This window comes from Tenrec ecaudatus, chromosome 8 (assembly GCF_050624435.1).
Source record: "Tenrec ecaudatus isolate mTenEca1 chromosome 8, mTenEca1.hap1, whole genome shotgun sequence".
Lineage (NCBI taxonomy): Eukaryota > Metazoa > Chordata > Mammalia > Afrosoricida > Tenrecidae > Tenrec > Tenrec ecaudatus.
The window spans coordinates 11732090-11754499 of NC_134537.1; the positions used below are offsets into that span (position 1 = coordinate 11732090).

At 55.9% G+C, this 22410-nt stretch overlaps 1 protein-coding gene across 1 annotated transcript; it reads left to right on the forward strand.

Moving 5' to 3' along the window:
- Positions 1–10214: 10214 nt before the first annotated feature.
- XIRP1 (xin actin binding repeat containing 1) lies at positions 10215–15775 on the forward strand. Its single transcript, XM_075555582.1, is given in 2 exon segments — positions 10215–15282; positions 15285–15775. Coding segments are annotated over 2 exon segments (5199 nt in total). The 3' UTR covers positions 15416–15775.
- Positions 15776–22410: the final 6635 nt, after the last annotated feature.

The window sequence follows — 22410 nt, forward strand, 5'->3', positions numbered from 1 at the left end:
GAGTTCGAAGACTCGGTTCAAAGACAAGAAGACAGGTTATCTTCTTCATTTTAAAAATATTGGTTGCCTGTACAAATGATACCATTTCAGAATTTTCAGTCAAATGATAGACACAATTAAAACTTAGTTCACCTCTTTGGACCTTTTCTTTAAAAAATTAACTTTATTGGGAGCTCTTACAGATACTGTAACAATCCATATTTCATTTAGATCAAACATCATTGTACAAATGCTCACATCCCTGGTTTCAAAACATTTCTTGCTTCTTGAACTCTTTGATATCAGCTCCCCTTTACCCCCTCCCTCCCCTCCTCTAGCCCCAGGAATTCTAATTATTACTATTAGCTGTATGTTCACCTGCAGTTCTGCTATTCGTTCCCCTCCAGTGGGGTTACACAGTCATCATTTTTAAATGTGTTACTAGAGAAGGTCGAGTGATATCAGTGGTGCTCATTGTTTTCTGCTGGAAAGCACGGGTCTCAGTCTTCAAAGTAACCCTTCAGGTGATTATTGCCCTGTCTCACCTAATGGAGTCCACGCTGCCAGTGGACCCTCCCCCTGAGTCCCCTCCCACTCCCAGAAGTCACCAACAGCTGAGGTGAACAGTCCCTGTGCACACAGTTGGCTTCCTACCTCCAAAACTCCTATCTCTGCCTGAGGGGAGAGGTAGGGGTTGTTCAAGTTTCCAGAAACAACCCTGGCCAAGGGCAGGTGAGACCTAGATGGATAAATCATGGGTGTCCTCAGCCAGGGGAGGGGAGGCATGTTGTACAGGGCTCCCACAGGGCCATCCACAGGATGGTCTCCATCACTTACAGGAGTCACCTGCTTTCCTCCCTTTCCGACCCCTTCTTACTCCCTCACCACCTTGCCCGGAATCTCCTCCCAGTTAAATCCTCACCTTGGTCAGGGTAGCATACCCTTAGCTACCCAATCAGGTCACAGCTTGATGACCTCATTTGGAGATGCTATATCAGATAAGGATACAGGTTCACTCCCTGGGAGACATCCCTTCTAACAAGACCCATGGAGCTACGCTAGTGTCCTGGAGCTGGAGGAGCCGCGTGGAGACCCCGCGGCAGCACTGAGATGCTTCCACTACCACTGGATCCACATGACTTTCCACCCTCTGGCCTGTGATCTTCCTGCATTCCACATCATTGCATGTGTTTTGTGAGGCTGAAGAGGAATTTATAAATTGGTATCAGACACATGGACTAATATTGGACTTATGGACTTGATCTGGACTAGGCTGGGATGTTTTCTCAATATTCAATTGCTCTTGTATATAATGCTCTTTCTTAAACCCATATGAGTATCTATGAATTTGTTTCTCTAGTCTACCGGGACTACCACAGCTCCAATGGACCCCACACTAAGAACATATGATTCAGAGTGATGGGAGGTGCCCAGAGGCTACCTAAATAGCACCGGGCAGCCTGGTGCTTTGCCAGAGCCGACAGGCTCAGAAAGCTGGCTCTCCTGCCTCCTACTCAACAGGGAGGACATTCCCAGGGCAAGCAGTGGAGACCCTTCAAGTCTGCCTATCCCAGAGTAGAAAAATCCTTTCCGTTCAGATGAGTCTTTCCCAAGGCTGAGGGTCCCTGTCCCCTTAAGGGCTGGAACAGACTCAGGCTGGCCCTCAGGAGCTTTCCTCAGTACCAGCCCGCTTCCCACTGGGAAGGAAGCCTGGCCTGCTGGCAGTGTGTCAGGAGCGACTCTTGTTTCAGACCCAGAGGACACACTGGACTTCGGGTCCTGGCTGGGACCCAATGGGGAATGAACTGAGCTTACTTGTTTATTAATCCTCCTTCCCTGTGACAAGTTCTGGTGGCCTAGTGTGGTTACACTGGAGGTTGCTACCCACAACATCCGCAGTTGGAAACCACCCCCAGCTCCTCAGGAGAAAGATGGAGCTTTCTACTCCTGTAAAGAGCTACCTTCTTGGGAACCCGCAGGGACAGGTCTGCCCTGTCCTGTAGGGGTCCCTCGACTTGATGGCAGTTATTTTGTTTCATTGCACGGTTCTAATTGGTTTTGTCGTTGTTGCTGTTTTTACTGTGGTCACTGCTACACACTTTGCAAGTAACCCTTTGAGCTATCTGAGCACAGTCATTACCCCCGTTCGATTAGATGGAGAAACCACGGAGCAGAGGACTCAGGTCCCAGCTCGGCAGTGTCCCTTATGCCCCGCTCCTGCCGCTCCTGAAACCGCAGGGGAAGGTCTATCCACTGGCCGTTGAGTTCGGCCTTAAAGGGCCAGTGTCTGCAGGGAGCCTGCGTCTCAACTGGACCAGCTTCTGAACTTCGGCGGGGCTGGCCTGGGAAGGCACCCTGAGGACCCAGAACCGGCAGCAGGGTCCTACAGGAGACACTGTGAGCGCGGGAAGGCGGCCACTTCGACCCGCCTCCGCCCCGCCCCCTCCTACCTGCCTCCCGGACCTCTCAAGGTCATCCTGCCTTTGGTCCAAGATGACTGATGGGGTCTTAAAGAGAGACCTACACAAAATAACGCCTAGTCTGCGGCCCTCGCGGCTTCGTAAAGGTGATGGCGTACCTAAGGTGACCGGCTCTTCCCAGTTTCCGTGGGACTTTCCCAGGTTTAACACCCTCCGTGCTTGGCAAGAGGACAGCTGGTCACCCCCTCCCAACCTACACCCACCCCCCAGCACTCAGGCTTACTTGGTAGAGGAGGACTGTCGGTTGGTGTCACCCAGGACTCCCCAGCATCCCGGACAGAGCAAGCGAGCTGCCTCGGGGTAGGGGATTTTTCTTCGTGGTTGAACTCTTAAGCTAGATCAGGTAGGATCACCTAGCTCCAGATCCGTAACAGATCTTTTAAGATAACTTCCAGCTGGTCCTCCAGCGCTCTGGAAGGCAGGTGATTTAAGCACCCACCCGCAGGGGGAGGCTGCTGCGAGCAGCTCTGGGAGGCCCAGGAAACGCCCGTCCTCAGGTGGAAGGCAGGATGGACACCCACCATCTTTAATTTGATTGAATTTCAATTTATTTAGATTTAAATATGCACAACTCTTTGGGACAGTACAGCTGTACCCAGAAAAATGAGCCAGGTATGAAAGAAGAGACTTTTAACATTGAGGCCTGAGAAATTTCTCCCCGAAAGTATCACATTTGAGGGGAATAAAGAAATGAACCCCATGAAGACACATATGTTTAAAATATCTTTTCTATATGCTTATTTCTAATGTTTTCTATGTGCATTACATATATAAAATGTGTGTGATAGACTGGGTTGACTAGAGAAGCAAATCCAAGGACACTCATATATGAAAGAGAGGGCTTTATATCAAGAAGTAATCATATCTCATGCAAACATCCCAGGCAGTCCAGATCAAGTCCGTAAGTCCAAGACTAGTCCATAAGTCCCTCTTCAGACTCACGCAGCCACATGCAGTGATGCAGAACGCAGGAAGATCACTTGCAAGTGGGTGCAAAGTCATGTGGATCCAATGGCAGTGACGGCATCACAGGGCAGCTCCCAGCGTGGTTCTTCAACAGAAAGGTGAAGGCAAGACCCTCCTTATAAGGAGATCGTGCCCCCCAAGGAGACGTCATAAGGCTAGACTCCCCCTGATTGGCAGACTAGACTCCGCCCCTACACTCAAGTTTACCAAGTTGACATGAAATTATGTAACTACCACCATATTTTTTTGTTTTATTTTCTTTTTTAAATTTTTAAACATTTTATTAGGGACTCATACATCTCATCACAATCCATACATACAACAATTGTGTAAAGCACATCTGTACAATCTTTGCCCTCATCATTTTCAAAGCATTTGCTCTCCACTTAAGTCCTTTGCATCAGGTCCTCTTTTTTTCCCCTCCCTCTCCACTCTCCCCTTCCTCATGGGCCCTTGATAATTTATAGGTTGTTATTTTGTTATATCTTGCCCTGTCTGACGTCTCCCTTCACCCCCTTCTCTGTTGTCCGTCCCCCAGGGAGGAGGTCGCCCGCAGCACCATGTTTTCATATAATATGCTTCCTGTATAATGTATTTATGTGTAGTTAATGTTATATGTCTAATGTTTTCTATATAATGTGCCATATGTTTTCTACATATTGTGTTTCCTAGATCATGTTTTCTTGATAATATGCTTTCTAGATAATGTTTTATTTCTTTTCTTTTTCATTTAATCATTTTATTTGGGTCTCATACAACTCTTAGCACATACATTCATCCATTGTGTCCAGCAGATTTGTAATTTGTTAGCATCATCATTCTCAAAATATTTGTTTTCTTTTTTTTTCTCATTTGTTTTCTATTTGAGCCCTTGGGTATCAGCTCATTTTTTAAAAATATGCTTTCTCTGCAATGTGTTTGGTATCAAATACATTTGTATGATATAAAATAGGGTCTATATACAAGGATAAAATAACATGACCGTACGCATGCATGTGTAATAACATGTGCCAGACACGCTATGTGCCAGACACGCTCAGTATAAGCTCCCCGCTCAGTCCTCAAGGTGCTCCGCAACACCGGTATTTTGAACATCCGCAGGGAGGGAGTGGCTGTGTGCTTTGTCCCCTGCCCCGCCTTGGGGAATGGAGAGGGGCAGAAATAAGAGAGGAAGCAAGCAGAAGGAGGGTGGGTACCCGGAGAAGTGGCTGGGTGCCCACCCCCCACCCCACTACCACCCCCCAGACTGACTCTGCAGGACTGACGTGACTCATTGGAAAGAGTGAGCAAAGTCGGGCATCAGCCACTAGCGCCTCCGTCTTTGGGGTCAGAAACAAGACTCCAGCCTGCCAGTTCCCAGAACGCACCTGCGCGCTCCAGGGCTCCCACAAGGATAAGACTGCCCCCCCTCAGAAAGTCTCCTGTGGGTGTTCCCCGGGAGTCCCCCACCCGGGCACCTTCTGACCTCGCGATGTCATTTCTTGAGCCTGCTAAGGGTGACCCCCTCCTTACCCTCGCCACGCCACCGATGACTCCAGGCTCAGAAATAGCCCCGCAGTCAGCTTCCCTGGGCCGCCCCGCCCCCCATTCCCAGAAGGTCTGGACTCTGACTCAGAAGGGGCGAGTCTGAGCGTCAACAAGGACCTACCAGTTGGTCGTTCTGAGGAATTCTTTGTGAAATCCCGGAGCCTAGTGAAGAGTTTAAAAGGGAAAGAAAAAAAACAAAACAACCTCACTGCCAGACCATAATGACTCACAGTCATTAGGCAGAGTAGAATGGGCCTGGGCAGCTTCCTGAGACCGTACATCTTTTTTTTTCTTTTTGTTTTTTTAAAAGCACCCATGGTGTCGAGCACATTTGTACATAGGTTGCCATCATCATTCTCAAAGCATTTTCTTTCTCCTTGAGCCCTGGGTATCAGTTCATTCACCCTCCCCACCCTCCCTCATGACCCTTGATAATTTATAAATTATTATTGTCATTTTCATGTCTTACACCAACCGCTGGCTCCCTTCACCCACTTTTCTGTTGTTCATCCCCCTGGGTGGGGGTATCTGTAGATCATTCTGATCGGTGCCCCCTTTCTCCCACTACCTTCCCCTTACCCTCCTGGTAGTGCCACTCTACCACTGGTCCTGAGGGGTTTACCTGTCCTGGATTCCCTGTGTTTCCAGCTCTTATCTGTACCAATGTACAAGCTCTGGTCTAGCCAGATTTGTAAGGTAGAATTGGGGTCATGATGGGGTGGGGGGACAGAAGCATTAAAGAACTAGAGGAAAGTTGTATGTTTCATCGGTGCTATACTGCACCGACTGGGTCGTCTCTTCCTTGTGACCCTTCTGTAGGGGGGTGGGGTCCAAATGTCTACAGATGGGCTTTGAGTCTTTACTCCACGCTCCCCACCTTTCATATCGATATGTTTTTTTGTTTTGGATCTTTGATGTCTGGTACCTGATCACATCGACACCTCATGATCACACAGGCTGGTGTGCTTCCTCCGTGTGGGCTTTGTTGATTCCATAAATCTTTACGGGAGCAGAAATGCCTCATCTTTCTCCTTTGGGTGGCTGGTGAACCCGAACTGCTGACCTTGTGGTCTGTGGCCCAGCAGGCAACCACCAGGGCATCCATGCCCTCACTCACTGTCATCAAGTTAATACCAACTCAGAGGGACCCTACAGGGCAGGGAAGAGCTGCCGCTGGGGGGTTCCAGCACTGTAATAACTCTTTAGGGGAGTAGAAAGCCTCATCTTTCTCCCGAGGAGCAGCTGGTGGTTTTGAACTGCTGACCTTGTCCTTGGCAGCCCAACATGTAATACCGCCAGGGCTCTAGGCCCTGGTAACTCACCTGTCTCTCACCAATGGACAGATTGACTCAGGGGTGTACAGACCCTGCTGTCTTATGGCAGCAACTCTGACTCCCAGTGACTCCGTGTGTGTGTGTGTGTGTGTGTGTGTGTGTGTGTGTGTGTGTGTGTGTCGGCAAAGAACTATGCCCCCAGAGGCTTCTCTGAAGTAGATTGCCAGGCCTTTCCTCTGAGGCACCCCTGGGTGGACTGGAGCGATCGAGCATGGTAACCCTGGGTAACTGAAGGGACCCCATAATGATAAGAGAAGGGGAACCTTTGAGTGCAGGGAGGGATGAAAGAGGAGAGCTGGGCCTTACTCTCAGAAGAACTAAGACCAGGAATAGACCTAGGAGGGGGGTGGCTCTGTCCTGAAGGGGCCTCCAGTCTGCCAGCTGCACAGGTCATTGATGGCCAGAGACCACCCAGGGGTTAGATACCCTCTCCTTATTCACCCCTCAAAATAGCTCAGGTGATCCCCACCGGGTACACAGCTGACTCACTCACTAGCTCCAAGCCTAGACTCATACCTGGGATGAATGAAGCTCCCTGGCCCCTTCCCCTCCCCCACCGCAAGGCCCCCTAAGTGATTCCCTGCATGGAAGAGTGATTTCCACAAGCCCTAAAAATAACCGAGCCACTTCATTCTCTGAACTTAACCTCCCCTGCCCTCCCCCACAGCCAACAAGATAAAGGCAGCTGCCCCAGGCTGGCAGGGGACAGAGACCCAGGCGGAGGAGACAGGGCAACGACCAGGCAGCTGACCTGACCAGCATAGCAGGGACGACGAGAGGAACGACAGACCCCGGCAGCCCACACCTGTCACAGACCCAGAGCTGTAAGTACCTGTCCAAAGGCCCAGCCATGGCAGGTGGCCCTCCAGGCTGGAATCCCCCCAGGGTAATGTGAGTGGCGGTGGCTGGAGGGGGAAGAAGAGGTCGAAGGGCCATGTTGTTGGGTCTGTGAGTGGAGAGGTCTTTGGCCTAAAGAATCCACAGAGCAGAGTCAGTGCGTGTGACACCCCTCCCCACCCCCGCCCCTTGGAGAACTCAGAGCGGCCACCACAGGCCTGAGCCAGCAGAGCAGACAGGCCATTGTCCATCTGCCTAGACTTGATCCAGGCCTTCCCCAGGAGGAGCTGGCTGGGATTGCAACTTTAAAATACAAATCTAGAACCCTTCCGGCTCTAGGGTTCCCCCCACCAGGGGATCCCAGAGAGGAAAGGGGGATGGAAGGTAGGGGGCGGTCCTGAGAGGGATGGGAAGTAGGAGGCAGGGTTGATTGACTTTGGCAGGATAAAACCACCACCCCCATACACACACACACACAGTTGTTGTGGGCACAAGTCTTGGCATACATGACCCTGAAATTTCTGTCCAAAGCTGACCTGAGCCCAGCCCCAAGCGCCCCTGGCCTGGGACCTGGGGTGGGGTGTGATGAGGTATGATGGGAAGGTCATTAGCTCATATTGGGGGTCCAGATCTGAATCTGCAGAGATGGACCAAGGAGGAAGCATCTGGGGCAAAGGCAAGGTCACTCTGAGAGTCTGGCCCTGCCCTAGGAAGCCAGGCTCTAGCTTCGGCCTCCATGGTAAATCTGGTGGGACTTCCACAGTGTCTCCTCTAGAAACGTAGGGAGCCTCCCTGGGCCAGGCAGGGATGGCGGGGATGGCGGGACGGGTAGAATGCAGGCCTCTGGGGCTGGCTCCAGGCTTTTCCCGAGACCTTGCTCCCAGTCCTTGGTGAGGTCTGTTTCCCTCTCTGGGCCTCAGTGCCCCCTTCCGCCCCTCCCCCACCCTTGCCCCGTCTGAACAACAGGGAGTTAGGTGACCCCAAAGAGTCCCTGGGTCTGTCACTGCTGCCATCTGAGATTCTCGCCCTTTGTGGGCACATGCAGAGACTGGAAATTCCTGGAGGTGGGGTGGGGCCTGTGGCTGTGCAGGCCATCTGCGGAGGCCACAGTGGTGCCGACAGGGGCAGGGGAGAGGCTGGCAGACACAGATTGGCCTTTGGTATAAGGTCCTCACAGGAAAATGGCCCCCTGGGGGAGCGGTATGGGCAGGGGGTAGGAGGCTGCTGCATAGCTAAGAACTCCAGGTCTGGAGGTTCTGAGATCTCCCAGAGGACCTGTGGGGGTGGGGTGGGAGTGGGACTCGCAGCCCGGGAGCCCCCTCTGCCTCCTGAGTTGTCCATGAGGAGGAAGTCCTGTCCCCACCTGCTTCCAATGTTCCTGCTTCTGCTACCTCAAGTTCCTTCAGCCAGGGGCACTTTTCAGGATCCGGTATCCCATCTTGCTACACCAGGGCTAGGAGCACAGCACAGGGAGCAGGACCTAGTGTGGGGCGGGGCCCTGAGACGCCTGGGGTAGAAGAGGATGGGCACCCAGGGCCCCCACTGGCGGAGCCAGGGCTGCAGTGCTGCGGTCAGGGCCTGGGCTATATTTAGTACCCATGCAGAGCAGGCCAGGGGTCAGGAGCCAATGGGGCCCAGCATGCTTCTCATTCCTTCCCTGCTGGCCCCTGGAAGCGTTTAGTACACCTGTCACAAGGCAGATAAGACACACATGAGACAGAGACCAGGGAAAGGCTTGAGAGTCGCAGGGCCTGGAGGGGTCAGGGACAGAGCCAGGAGAGGCAGTGTCCCTGGTTTTGTGAGGAAGGAAGAAGAGGAGGGGCAAAGGTTCTGTCTGGAGGGCAGGGCATAGGGGACAATGAAGTGTAGGTCTTGGTGGGCACATAAGGTGCCAAAGGTGGACAGATCCCTGGGTGCACAAGTGTGGAGGAGCACAGGGCAGGCCTGTCTCTGTTGAAAGGTCTCCTGGTCCCACACTCCCCCACCTAGGGGCCACCCTCACTTTCCGCTAAGGGGCTTTATAGCCAGGAAGAAAATTTCTCCTTTCTACCCTCTTATTTCTCAGGTCCAGACCCCACATGAGGTCTGAGAGCTCCAAGCCTCCACTGCCGGCCGCTCCTTCACCAAGTCCTTTTCTGGGGCCCAATTTCTTCTTTTGTCATGAGAGGCTAGACCAGAAGGCCAAGGGTCAGACCTTCTGAGTCCTGGGATCAGGAATTTAGAACCTGGCTCGGCCTTACCACAATATAGCGGGTGACCAGTTGTTCCTTCCTGAGCCTCCACGCCCAGATGGCTTCCTCCAGAGCCTGGGGATGCCTGCTGGTGCCCAACTTGCCTCCTGGGCCCAGGAAAGGCCAGGCAGTGAGTTTGAGAGGTACCCTGGCATCCAAGCTCCCTGCTGAGGTCGCAAGGGTGCCCTCTTGTGTTCTGAAAAGGAATGTCACCTCCAAGGGAAATGGGTGACCAGTTGAGGGTCACTCCCATCCCTCTCTCCATTTAGGGCAAACAGTTGATGCACTGGGTTGCTCACTGTCCACCTAGAGCTACCTGGGTAAACAGACTTGGCTGTGTACTTCTGGAACTCATGTCAACTCTGACACACAGACATTACCAGGAGTTGTCGCTGACCCCCTCCCCCAAGGCAGGTGTTCACCTCCCTCTCGCTGGTGGGACCTGCTAAGTCCCCACTTCCCCAGGCCACTCACCTGTGTGCCCTGGGAGTGGAGGGTGGGGGGCGACTTAGGAAAGGAGCCAGGACGAGACCTGGACGGCCTGCCCACTGGCTTAGGCAGTGCTGTGGAGCTGAAGGGAGCAGCCACACCACCAGCTGTGCTCTGCTTACTCCCTCGCCACCCAAGTGACACTGGGGAAGCAGGGACTGACCATGACATCCTAAGTGCAAGGTTTGTCACTATCCCAGGCAGATGGCAAAAGTGAGCCAAGCCCAGCCAGTGTCCTGTCTGTCTGGCGACAGGTCCTTGAAGGTCGCTCAGCCCTAGGGCCTTGCACCTTGATATCTATCCCAGCCACCAGCGCCCACCTCACCTGAGGTCTCCCACCCCACCCTCACTTCCACCTTCTCCCCTGTAGGATGGCCGACGCCCAGACCCAGGTGACCCCCACACCAACCGTCCCCATGGCGACCACACAGGACCTGCCCCTGCCACCCCCGCCGGCCCTGGAGGATCTGCCGACGCCCCCGTGCAAGGAGTCCTTTTCTAAATTCCACCAGCAGCGGCAGGCCACCGAGCTCCGCCGCCTCTACCGGCACATCCATCCCGAGCTCCGCAAGAACCTAGCGGAGGCCGTGGAGGAGGACCTGGCCGAGGCTCTGGGCTCCGAGGAGCCCACCGAGGGGGACGTTCAGTGCATGCGCTGGATCTTTGAGAACTGGCGGCTGGACGCCATTGGGGACCGTGAGAAGCCAGCTGCCAGGGAGCCCGTGCCTGGCGGAGACGTCCAGGCCACCTCCCGGAAGTTTGAGGAAGGCGCCTTCACCAGCAGCCGAGATCCCGCTGTTCCCCCGGCCCCAGGAGGGGATGCGCGCGCAGCCCGCGGGCAGTTTGAGCCGAAGACCTTGGACGAGGCCCCCGAGGCTGCAGCGAGGGAGCCTGCAGCCTGCAGCGGAGACGTGCAGGGCACCAGGATGCTCTTCGAGACGCGGCCCCTGGACCGCCTGGGCTCCCGACCCTCGGTGCAAGAGCCGAGCCCCCTGGAGCTGCGCTCCGAGATCCAGGAGCTGAAAGGCGACGTGAAGAAGACGGTGAAGCTGTTCCAGACGGAGCCGCTCTGCGCCATCCAGGACGCCGAGGGCGCCATCCACGAGGTGCAGGCTGCCTGCCGCGAGGAGATCCACAGCCACGCCGTGAGGTCCGCCCGCTGGCTCTTCGAGACCCGGCCGCTGGACGCCATCAACCGTGACCCCAGCCAGGTGCGGGTGATTCGGGGCATCTCCCTGGAAGAGGAGGCCCGGCCTGACGTCAGCGCTACTCGCTGGATCTTTGAGACACAGCCGCTGGACGCCATCCGGGAAATCATAGTGGACGAGAAGGACTTCCAGCCCTCCCCAGACCTTCTGCCCCCTGGCCCCGATGTCCAGCAGCAGCGGCATCTGTTTGAGACCCGACCTTTAGATACCCTGAGGGGGGAGGAGGAGGCTGGAGGGGAGGCCCCCCCACCCAAAGAAGAGGTGGTTCCAGGCAATGTCCGCTCCACCCTATGGCTGTTTGAGACTAAGCCCCTGGACTCTCCCAGAGGCAAGGTCCAAGTGGGTCATCTGCAGCGGGTGGGGACCCCAGAGGGCGAGGGACTTGTGTCCAGTGCTGGCCCCTCATCACCGCTCCTCCCTCAGAATGCCCCTGAGATGCAGACCCCAAAGGGGGACGTGAAGAGCTTCAAATGTCTTTTTGAGACCCTTCCCTTAGACCGCATCGGGCAGAGGGAGCCTCCGGTCCCCGGAAGCATGAGCAGAGCAAAAGAGCCTGCTTCCCCTGGGGGTCCCCAAGGCACAGGGTCCCCCGTGTACGCCATGCAGGATGGCAAGGGCCACCTCCACGCCCTGACCTCTGTCAGCAGGGAGCAGGTGGTTGGGGGTGATGTGAAGAGCTACCGGTGGATGTTCGAGACGCAGCCCCTGGACCAGCTGGGCCGCCACCCCAGCACTGTGGATGTGGTGCGGGGCATCACCCAGCAAGATGTGGTGGCTGGGGATGTGGGCACCACACGGTGGCTTTTTGAGACCCAGCCCCTGGAGGTGATCCATCAGCTGGAGCAACAGGAACGACAGGAAGAAGCGGGCAAAGGTCAGGAGGCTGCCCAGGCCGAGGCCCCCCCGAAGGGCGACGTGCAGACCATGCGGTGGCTGTTTGAGACTTGTTCCATGAGTGAGCTGGCGGGGAGGCAGGGGGCAGAAGTTCCAGATTCCACAGCCCAGCCCGAAGTCCGGTCCTGCACCTGGATGTTCGAACCCCAAGCCCGAGACAGGCCAGAAGGCTCCAGAGAGCAGCACTTACGGGTCGGACAGATACCTACTGGGGACAGACAGACCGATGGACACATCTTTGAAACGGAGCCTCTGCAGGCCTCGGGTGGTCCCTGCCACAGAGGGCCCGTGCGGTACTGCAGCCGCGTGGACATCCCTTCGGGGCAGGTGTCTCGTCAGAAGGAGGTTTTCCAGGCCCTGGAGGAAGGCCGAAAGGAAGACCATGGGGCCAGGGTAGCCCCTGAGCCCATCTCTGGGGGTGCTGTGCGCAAGTTCACTTGGCTCTTTGAGAACTGCCCCATGGGCTCTCTAGCAGCAGAGAGTGTCAGAGGGGGCAGTCTCCAGGCAGAGCAGCCCGAGGGCCTCTCCAACAATGAAGTGCTGGAAAAGCAGGAGACAGCCACCGAGGGGACCCTGAGGGCGCTGCAGGCCACGCCAGGCATCCTGCACCACGGGGGCATCCTTATGGAGGCCAGAGGGCCAGGGGAGCTCTGTCTGGCCAAGTACGTGCTCCTGGGCCCCGGGCAGGGGCACCCCCAGGTGCGGAAAGAGGAGCTGGTGTTCGGTGAGCTCCCCAGGATCGTGCGTCAAGTGCTGCGGAGGCCAGATGTGGATCCGCAGGGCCTGCTGGTTCAGGAGGGCCCGCCTGGCCGGCTCCGGCTCACGCCTCTGAGGCTGCCAGCCCCAGACGGCAGTGCGAACTTGGACGATCTGGACCCCGAGCTCCAGCAGGTACTGGCGTGTAGCCTCACCACCTCGGTGGTGAGGACCGGGCTGGTGATGCAGGAGACAGAGCAGGGCCTAGTGGCCCTGACGGCTTATTCCCTGCAGCCCCAGCCAGCCAGCAGGGCCCCGGAGAGGAGCAGTGTGCAGCTGCTGGCCAGCTGCATAGACAAAGGAGACCTGAGCGGCCTGCACAGTCTGCGGTGGGAGCCGCCAGCTGACCCAAGTCCAGTGCCAGGCAGCGAGGGGGACCAGAGGCTGCCCCTGACTGACAGCATCATCCATGTGCCTCCCCTAGACCCCAGCCTGGGGATGGGGCAGCTGCAAGGCCGGGGGCCACCCACCTGCACCCCACTGCCGGTGGAAAAGGCAACCCCTCTGCAGGGGGATGCTGCCACCCCCAGTGGCAGGCAGGGAGCGGGAAAGAAAGAAGAAAGTCGCGCTGGGCAAGGGGTGATGGCAGCAACCTTGGGCGAGTTGGAAGGAGCTGTTTCTGCCACCCAGGACCCTGGGGCCCCAGACCTCCAAGCCGCCATGCAGAGTCTGCGGACAGCAACTGCCGAGGCCCAGAGCCTGCGCCAACACGTTCTGAACAAGCACAAGCAGGGCTCAGGCCCAGCGGCTACCTCCACACCCTTCCAGAATGGTCTTCCGCAAGCGCCTGCCCAGACCCCTGGGGCTGCCCACAGCAACACCAAGCCAGGGGCTGGAAGTGACCCCAGGAACCCAGCAGCCCCCAGAAAGGTCAGTGGGGACAAGAAAGCACGGCCCGGAGGGCTGTCCGGGGGGTGGGTGTCTGCTCAAGATGGCGTCTACACTGCTCACCCAGTGAAGACCTTTGACCTGCCCAGGGGGGTCCAGCCTTCTGAAGGGAAACCCCAGCCATGGGACAAAGAGACTGCTCTCCCAGCTCAGGCACCAAGCCCATTCAGAGGCAGCCTGGGCCAGAGCGTCAGGGCAGGGCGGGAAGAGTCCGGGGTTGGCGTGCAGAACGCCTGTGGCCCTCTAGGGAAGGCACGGGCCAAAGTTGGCCCAGGGAGCCTCCAGGATGCAGAAAGCACCTTGAAGGCAGCTGCTGTAGCCCCTCCCTTTCTGGCATCTGGGCCTCAGGTTGCAGGTGCCCACCTGCACTCCTGTAATCCCTCTGTTCCTCCTCCTCCTCCTCCTCACCCAGTTGCTGTGAAAGCCCGAACTCACCACAGAGAGGACTCCGTGCAGCAAGCCTCCAAGCCCCTGCAAGACCCCCACAGCAGCCCGGTGGGCCAGAGAACACCTGAGGGGTCACAGGCAAAGACACCGAGTCGGGAGCCCATTGTATCCCCCAGGAAGAAGCCCCAGCTGCCCCCCAAACCTGCCCACCTCTCCCTCATCCATCCTCCCCAGAGGCTGGCCAAGCCTCCAGCTCTGTCTCCCAGATCCTCCCTGGAGGCTGGACTAGGAGCAAAGCAACCAGATGAGAGAGATGCCGCCGCCGCCCCCCAGAGGGCCCAGGTCCCCTCCACTGTAGGCCAGCCTGGCTCCCAACGTGGCCTCAGCTCCGAGGGCCCTGAGCCCAGTGAAAGTCAACTTGCAGGCAGCAACGCCCATCACCTCAAGTTCCCCAAATTCAAAGCTTCCAACAGGGACCCCACCTTGCCATGGCACGGCCCGGGGCACCTAGGAGGGAGCCCCAAAGAAGGTTCCCGGACGGCAGCTCCTGAGAGCCCGGAGAGACTGCAGGGAAGCCAACAAGAGCTCCAGGGCCTGGAGAAGGCGGCCAGCCGCACAGTGGATGCTCAGGCACTGCGGGGGCTCTTGGGGGCTATGCCCCAGGGTAAAGGGTCTGTCCCTCAAGTGCCTGTCTCCCCCCGAGGGCCTGAGGCCTCTGTGGAACAGGCCTTTGGGGAGCTGAGTCGGGTCAGCATGGAGGTTGCCCGTCTGAAGGAACAGACCCTGGCCAGGCTGCTAGACATCGAAGTGGCTGTGCACAAGGCCCTCAGCTCCGTGTCCAGTCTTCAGCCTGAGCCCCATGCCCAGGCCACCCCGCTGGACCACAGCGCCCACCAGGTCCATGACACAGCCAGCAGTAGAGCCAGGCCCAACTGGTCAGTTAAAGAAGCCCAGCATCAAGACCAGGTAAGAAATCATGCAGATGTGAAAGGCCAAGTGGCCGCCATGGCCTCTCCAAGCAGAAGGCTGGAGACACTGAGAGAAGATGCAGGCCTCCCTCAGGTCTTGCCTCCCTGCCGTGACTCCAGCTGCTCCCCCGCCTTTATCTCCATCATCCAGTCCACCACAAGGAAATCGCCAGAGGCTCCCAGCCCCCAGGGCAGCCCCCACACCACAGTGACAAGCATACGCCTGACCCCAACCCAGCCGGAAGGGGCCCAGGACCAGGCCAGCAGGAAGGAGGACCCCCAGTCCTCTGCCTTGACCAGTGCCCTTCCCACTGGGCAGCAGAAAAGCTTCCAGGAGCTGCCGACGGGCCAGCCAGCCCCCAGCTCTACAGAGCCACGAGAACCCTGATGGAGCAGTAGGAAGAGGTGGACCAGTTTGGGAACAGTCCTGGCATCCTCCACCACGGTCACCAAGCAGGTCTGGCTGTCTAGGGGCCCGGGCCCCCACCTCGGGCAACCCTACCTCCCCGCAGGGCGGACTCAGCAGTGGCCTGATGGACTCTGGGATGGTGCCTTTGCCTTGCAACCATGCCCAGTGCATTCCCTGCCCACCACTGGGGTGCCTCCTTCCAGGGCCCCAGCAAGGAGATGGACACCTCCATGCCAGGCACACATGGGGCAAGGACTAAGAAGAAAGAGCCCCTTCCAGAATTTGCTCTGGGTTGTTTCTCTCTCATTCTGTCCACAGGCCCAGATCATGCAAGGAGGGTGGAGACCCAGGAGGGGGAGGACAGTCCCCCAGCTAGGGTCTGAATAATGGAGCCACACACACACCTGGCCCACATGCACACCACTGCCCGGGCTGTGAGGCTACATCTCAATCCCTGGAGTCTGCCAGAACCAACTGAACTGGGCTTACCCTGGGCTTGGACAGAGGCTCCAGAAGGGCCTGGACACTGGCTCCCTCATCATCTTCTTCATCCTTCAGCCCATCAAGTGGCCCAGGTCACAATGAGTGGGGCAACCACCAGCAAGTTCCCGAAAACCCAAGAACTGCCTTCCTCTGCCCCCTCCAGACCACACATGCTGCACCCCAAACGAGAAAGAGATACCCTAAATAAACCCAAGTTGTATTCTCTACTTGGTGATGATCTGTTTGTACATGCGATCCAGGGCCTGGGTCCTCACGGAGGGGAAGCAAGCCAAAATCAGCACATGCCCCCTGCTCCTGACAAGGGCAATGTGGAAAGGCTCTAAAAAGCCCCTCCTTTGTCCATTATCTTGGCTGGGAGTGAAAACAAAACCCTGTGCGACACCCTTGTACCCCCTACCCCACCACCACCACCACCACCACATACGCACACCTCTGATCCCTCCACCTCTGGCCTCCCTACCTGGAAGGAAGGCAGGTGGTTCTGGGATTCCATTCTGCTACAGCTGGAAGCTTGCCCCAGAGTGGGAGAGAGGCCCAGTCAGGCCTGGGCGGAGGCAAGCCCTCTCTCTGGCTAGGAAAAATATGACCGGCAACTTGGCTGCGGGACTGCCTTCTGCTCAGACCAGGGGGCTCCTGGGAAGGCGCAGAGAGAGGTCCCAGCCTGGAAAGCCAGAGCAAGTTGACAACGGGCCCTTTTGACGTTTTCAAAAAGTACTGAGTACCTACTGTGTGCCGGGCCTGGTGTAGATGACAGGGGTGATCCCATGGGGACCCTACTCTTGAGCGAGTGTCTGTCTAAAACTCTAAACCGAGGAGACAGCCAGACAATAAACAAGAGAAAGCCGATCAGGGACAGCGGTCCTGCACGCGGCCTGCCCAGCAAGAAGTGAAGGTCAGCAAGGGAAGCCTGGGCATGGAAAAGCCCAGGGTTGGGAATAAGTGTACATTTAGCAAGTTCCCTGCATTTCCTGGGCATCGGACTGTCGGAAGAGGCTAGACCCTGGCCTCCCTCCCACCCACAAGTCGCCCTCACTTTGCTGTAGTGGAACAAGCAGGTTGCCCATCTACCACCAGCGCAGCGCCCAGCCCTATCTCTCACAACTTTCTTTGCCTGCTCGGTCGATGTGGAGGTCAGAGGGGTGGAAGTGGGGGTGGGGTGGGAAGGGGGTTCTCCCTGGGGGCAAAAGAACTCTTGCTACCAAGCCCACCCACCTGTGCCCCTAGCCACTTTATGGGATTTCACTCCATGACAGGATACGGCAGCTTGTAGCATGACTCTTCTCCCTGGCCTTCTCATCTGTAAAGTGCGATTAGTCGTGGGAAAGAAAGCCAGGTGGCGCAGTGGTTAAGCACTTGGCAGCTAAGCCACAGGTCCACAGTTCCACCCACCACTGCCCCTTGGGAACAAGATGTGACTGTCACTTCAGAATGATTAAAGCCCACCGCCGCCACCCAGTCGAGTCTGACACACAAGAACCCGATAGGACAGCGTAGAAGCGCCCCCCTGGGGTTTCTGAGGTTGTCATCTTTTACAAACGCCCTGGTGACGTGGTGGTCATGTGTTTACGCTGCTCACTACCACGTCGGTAGTTCCAAAGCCACTCTGCAGAAGCAAGATGGGGTTTTCTACTCCTGTAAAGAGTTAGTCTTGAGAACTCACAGAGCAGTTCTACCCAGTTCTGTGGGGTGTCTATGAGTCTCCGTCAACTTGATGGCAATGAGTTTGGTGGGTGTTTTTTTTTTGAGGGGGGGGTGCTGGTTGGAGTCTTTTACAGGAAGTGTCCTAACTGAAAGTTGCTAATTGAAAGTTGGACTGCTCTGTCTCCAAGGGAGAAAAATGAGGCAATCGGCTTCCATAAAATTTACAGCCTTAGAAACTGTAGGGGCCAGTTCTACCATGTCCTAGAGAACTACTGGTCAGAATCAACTAGGGGGCTTTTTCTTATGAACATTAACAATATATACATACATATATGTGTGTATATATACTGCACCCTCATTGTTAGTCCTATGTTTTTTTTTAATCATTTTATTAGGGGCACATAGAACTCATCACAATCCATACATACATCAGTTGTGTAAAGCACATTTGTACATTCACTCCCTCATCATTCTCAAAACATTTGCTCTCCACCTAAGCCCCTGGCATCAGCTCCTCATTTTTCCCCTCCCGCCCCGCTCCCCAGCTCCCGGTCCTATGTTATTTTTCAGTGTCTATCTTAAATGAGTCTCTTTTCTCACCTGCGGTGGGGGGCTGGGGGGGTAGGATGTCTTGTTCATCCCAGTATTTTGTTTGTAATTCTGTAAAGAGCTCTCTCTTTGAGTGTGATTATGACAAACGCACATACGCGAGAAATCACCCAATTCACATTGACTGGGCGTCTACTTCTGGCCAGGTTCTGTTCACTGAGCAGAAAACGCCGAGCAAGAGGGGAAACCCGGCCTTGACCCGGTGCAACGTAGGTTTGAAAGGGGGATGGGTAGACAACACGCAATCAGGGAGGATCGTTTCAGAGGGAAGAAAGGTTGTGCAGGAAAGAAACCAACGTCAGTCGATGAGGAGGGAGCCGGCGGTGATTTTCGCTTGCGGGGGGGGGGGGGGGGGCCGGGAGAGAAGGCGGAGCCAGCCCGACAGCCTGGAGGCGGCGGCCGGGGAAAAGCGGCCAGAGGCAGGCGGGGCGGGGCGGGGTCCGGGAGGGAGGGGCGGGGCGGGGTCCGGGAGGGAGGGGCGGGGTCCGGAAGGGAGGGGCGGGGCGGATCCGGGCGGGAGGGGCGGGGCGGCCCGGCCGCGTCAGGGACGCACGTGCCGCAGGACGTAGGCTCCTCCCCTCCGCCAGGACCCCGCCCCGAGCCCCATCCCCGGAGCCTGCCAGGCTGTGTTCCAGTCGGCCGTCGCCAAGGTGACCGTGACGTCACCGGGGCCGCGGAGTTGGGAACGTTCGGGCGGCGGTGGCCGTTGCCAGGAAACGGTGAGCGGGCGCGCGGCCAGGAGCCGGTTCCACGCCGCAGACGCCGGGCGCCGGGACGCGCCGTCCTGGCCAGCCCTTCCTCGGATCCTCCCTCCCGGATTCCTTTCGGATGCTGGGTTCCGGTCCTCACCCACGTCTTGGCCCCGCCCGGGACCGACCGACGGCGGAGCATGGCGCTGCCTCCCTCCGCGCGTCTTTCTCCCAGTGCCTCTGTGTCGCGAAGTTGTCCACTAGTCCCCATCTTGGCCACCAGCACCCTGCCCCAAGCTGCCATCCGTCCCGCCCTTTCTTGGACCGCAGCCATGGCTCCCAAGTGATCATTCCACCGGGCTGTGTCCTTTACATTGTGTCCTCCACCAGGAAGTAGGAACTCGTATCAAAAGTTCATCAGCCCTGGTCACGCCCAAGTAGCCCCCCCTCCCCCCGCCCCAGTTTCTGAGCTCTCAGTCTGAAGTCGACACCTGAGGCCAGGATACCTTGCTCCTTGGGGTGGGTCTCCCAAATTCCTTGCCTCACTCTGCCACTTGTCTTACCCACATCCCTCAGACTTTCCTCTTCTGACAGGAACCAGCCTCAGGGCCTTTGCACTTGCTCTTCTCCTTAGCCTCTCAGTCTCTTCCAGATCTTGGTGTAACTGGGTTCCTTAGATCTCCCCTCGCTCATGGTTCTCCCTCAGGTCTCATGCGGTTTTATTTTCCTCCCAGAACCAATAACCACCTGAAGTGACGGTGCTCACTTAGTCCCAGTGTTTGAGACCCTGCTTTCTAAGCAAATGGCTGTACACGAGTGGTTTAAACCCTTGTACGGTGTCCGTGGAGTCTGTGGGTTTGGAATTGGGCAAGACGCTGTCGGAATGGCTCCTCTCTGTGATGTGTGACGTCTGGCTGGAGTGGAGGGGGCTCAGCTGGGAAAACACTAAGGTGGCTCAACAGCTGGGGCCTGGAAACATCTGAAGAGTCCCTCACGCACACATCTGGAGGTGACTGCTGGCTGGGAGCGCAGCTGGAGTCTCCGCCTGAACTCACACAAGCATATGGCCTCCCCATGTGGCCTGGGCTTCCTCACAGCATGGCAGTGTCAGGGTAGACGCCCTGCAACTCAGGACTCCAAAGGCAACTAACTGTCCCAGCCAACAAGGCCAAAGCTACATCCCCTGGAGACCTTGCCTTCTTTGGGCTGCCAAGCAGTCAGTCAGGCCCACCCAGATTCAAGGGAAGGGGGCGAAGCACAGTTCTAGAAGACCAGGTAGGACGAAGGAGCTTGTAGCCATCTTTGGAGAGCCCATCTTCCCCCATGAATATTATCTCTGTGAGCAAATACGTCTCCTTTGTTTATTGCTCTGTCCCCGGGGCTCGAAATAGTGCTGAGGCACACAGTAAGTATGTGCGATACGTGTTTTAGGGATGTTTCAGGATGCCACCGGAGAGCCCAGCTCTTAGACCTTGTAGTTCATTGTGTTTTTCTTGCCCTGGTCCCTGATTTTAGCCAGATCTGTTCTGGAGACAAGAAGAGGGACAAGAATGGTGCTGGGCAGTGTATTTACTTAATATGGCCTCTTCTAACAATGACTGGGTAGGGCGATGCCAATGTGAGGTGCTAAAGCCCACCAGGAGGATTGGATAGCTTGCTCATAAGATAAAGAAGGTGCATGGCACTGAGGTGGAGGTGGGGCCATACCAGTAAAGTGTCTGGGATTCTAACTCAGGGGATTTCACTACCACCAAGAAATCAGGAGCGCAGTGAGTCCTTGGAAACAGAGATCCCTGAGCTGGCCTCTCTGATCCAGAGGACAGAGGACTATGACAGTGGAGACGGGGCAAGAAGACATTGTAGAAGCAGAGCTGCAGAACCAAGTAGCTGTCTGGAGACAGATCAGTGGGCTTCTTGGCCACAGGATGAGAAAGCTGAGTGCCTTTGGGTTCCTTGGAGATGCAGGATGCTTGGCAACCATCTGTTGTTTAAGGGATGTTAAAGCTCCAGTCTTCTCCTTATTCTGAACTCTGGAAATGTCAGGGTGAGGGCTTTCCCCTCCCCCCTGCCCACTATGGGAGCAAGTGAGTGGCCCCATGAGAAACGTGCTTTGGAAAAGGGACTCAGGCCACAGGGAGAGGTTCAGGTTACCTATTATGCATCCTTTGCAGACTTGAGCAAGAGAAAGTACTTTCTTTTTCATCTTCTTTAAGACTTACAGAGGGGTTTTAATTTTCATGTTGATGAACACTAGTCAAAGTGCCAGAAGAATAAATCTGCCTTCAAGAAGGATGGCCAGGATGCTGCTCAGCAGTGAGGCTGGAGAGCCGTTGCCTCCTGTACCTATTGTCAGGAGAGTTGAGTCCCTGGAAAAGGACATCCAGCTTGATCAAACAGAGGGATGAGGAATGGAAAAGAAGATGCCCCACCATGAGAGGAACTGACACCGCAGCTGCGACAGTAGGCTCGAGCCTAAGAACGACTGTGAGTGAGGATGACGCAGGACAGAGCCACTGGGAGGGGGAGCCGGCAGCACAGCACCTAACAAGACTCCAAGGAGATTCCTGTCCTGCTTCCCACTTTCCCATGGGAGACAGCCACCTCTGCCCATTACCTTCACCTGAGAAAGCCGAAAGGCAGCACAGGCTTCTCTCCTGACCCTACCCCTTCCTTCAAGTCCTGTGAGTCTTTGGCCCTGCTTTGCTTCTCAGGCATCTCTCCACCTTCTTTTTTTTTTTTTTAATCTTTTTATTGGGGCTCATAAGGCTCTTATCACAATCTGTGCATACATCAAATGAGCAAAGCACCCTTATACATTCGTTGCACTCGTCACTCTCATAATTCACCTTCCACTTGGGTTCCTGGAATCAGCTCGGTTTCCCTTTTTTTTCCCCATCCCCCTCCCTCCCCGATCCCACCCCTGGTCCCTTGATAGTTTATAAATAATTATTATATCTTATCTTTCCACCTTCTACTCCATCCATACTAGTGTTTGCTGGGTTCAGGCCTTGGCCTGGATTGAGGCTACCTCTTCCCCGTAGCCCTCCCCACCTCCAGTGACAGCCCCAAATTGTCAATCCTCCAATGTAGCCCTGGAGTGGTATCCCACCATCTCTAGCACAGATACCCACCATCCTCAGATCCTTCAAGGCTGCCACAAGAAAACTGGTCCATGAGACTGTACCGACTAGGACCTTGAGTGCTGTCTCTCTGCTGAATCACATCTCCCTAGTTTTGTCCAGAGCTAACAACTATAGGGAGCCCTAGTGGCCTAGTGGTTAACACTGTGGGCGGCTCACTGCAAGGGTGGGCTGTTTGAACCTACCAGCTGCTCCTTGGGAGATTGAGGAGACTTTCTACTCCTGTAAAGAGTTACTGTCTTGGGAACCCACAGGGGCAGTTCTACCCTGTCCTGTAGGGTCACAAAGAGTTGGCATTCACTAGATGGCAGTGAGTTTGGTTTGGTTTGGTTTTAGGCACACAGCCTAAAGCCTACCATACTTTCAGGCGCCCAGGTAAACCTTTTGACTTAACACCTGATGGTAGAGCTTTTAGGTAGAAACCATGGTTGAATATGCGACATTAAGGTATTTGTCTGCAATCATAACATAATG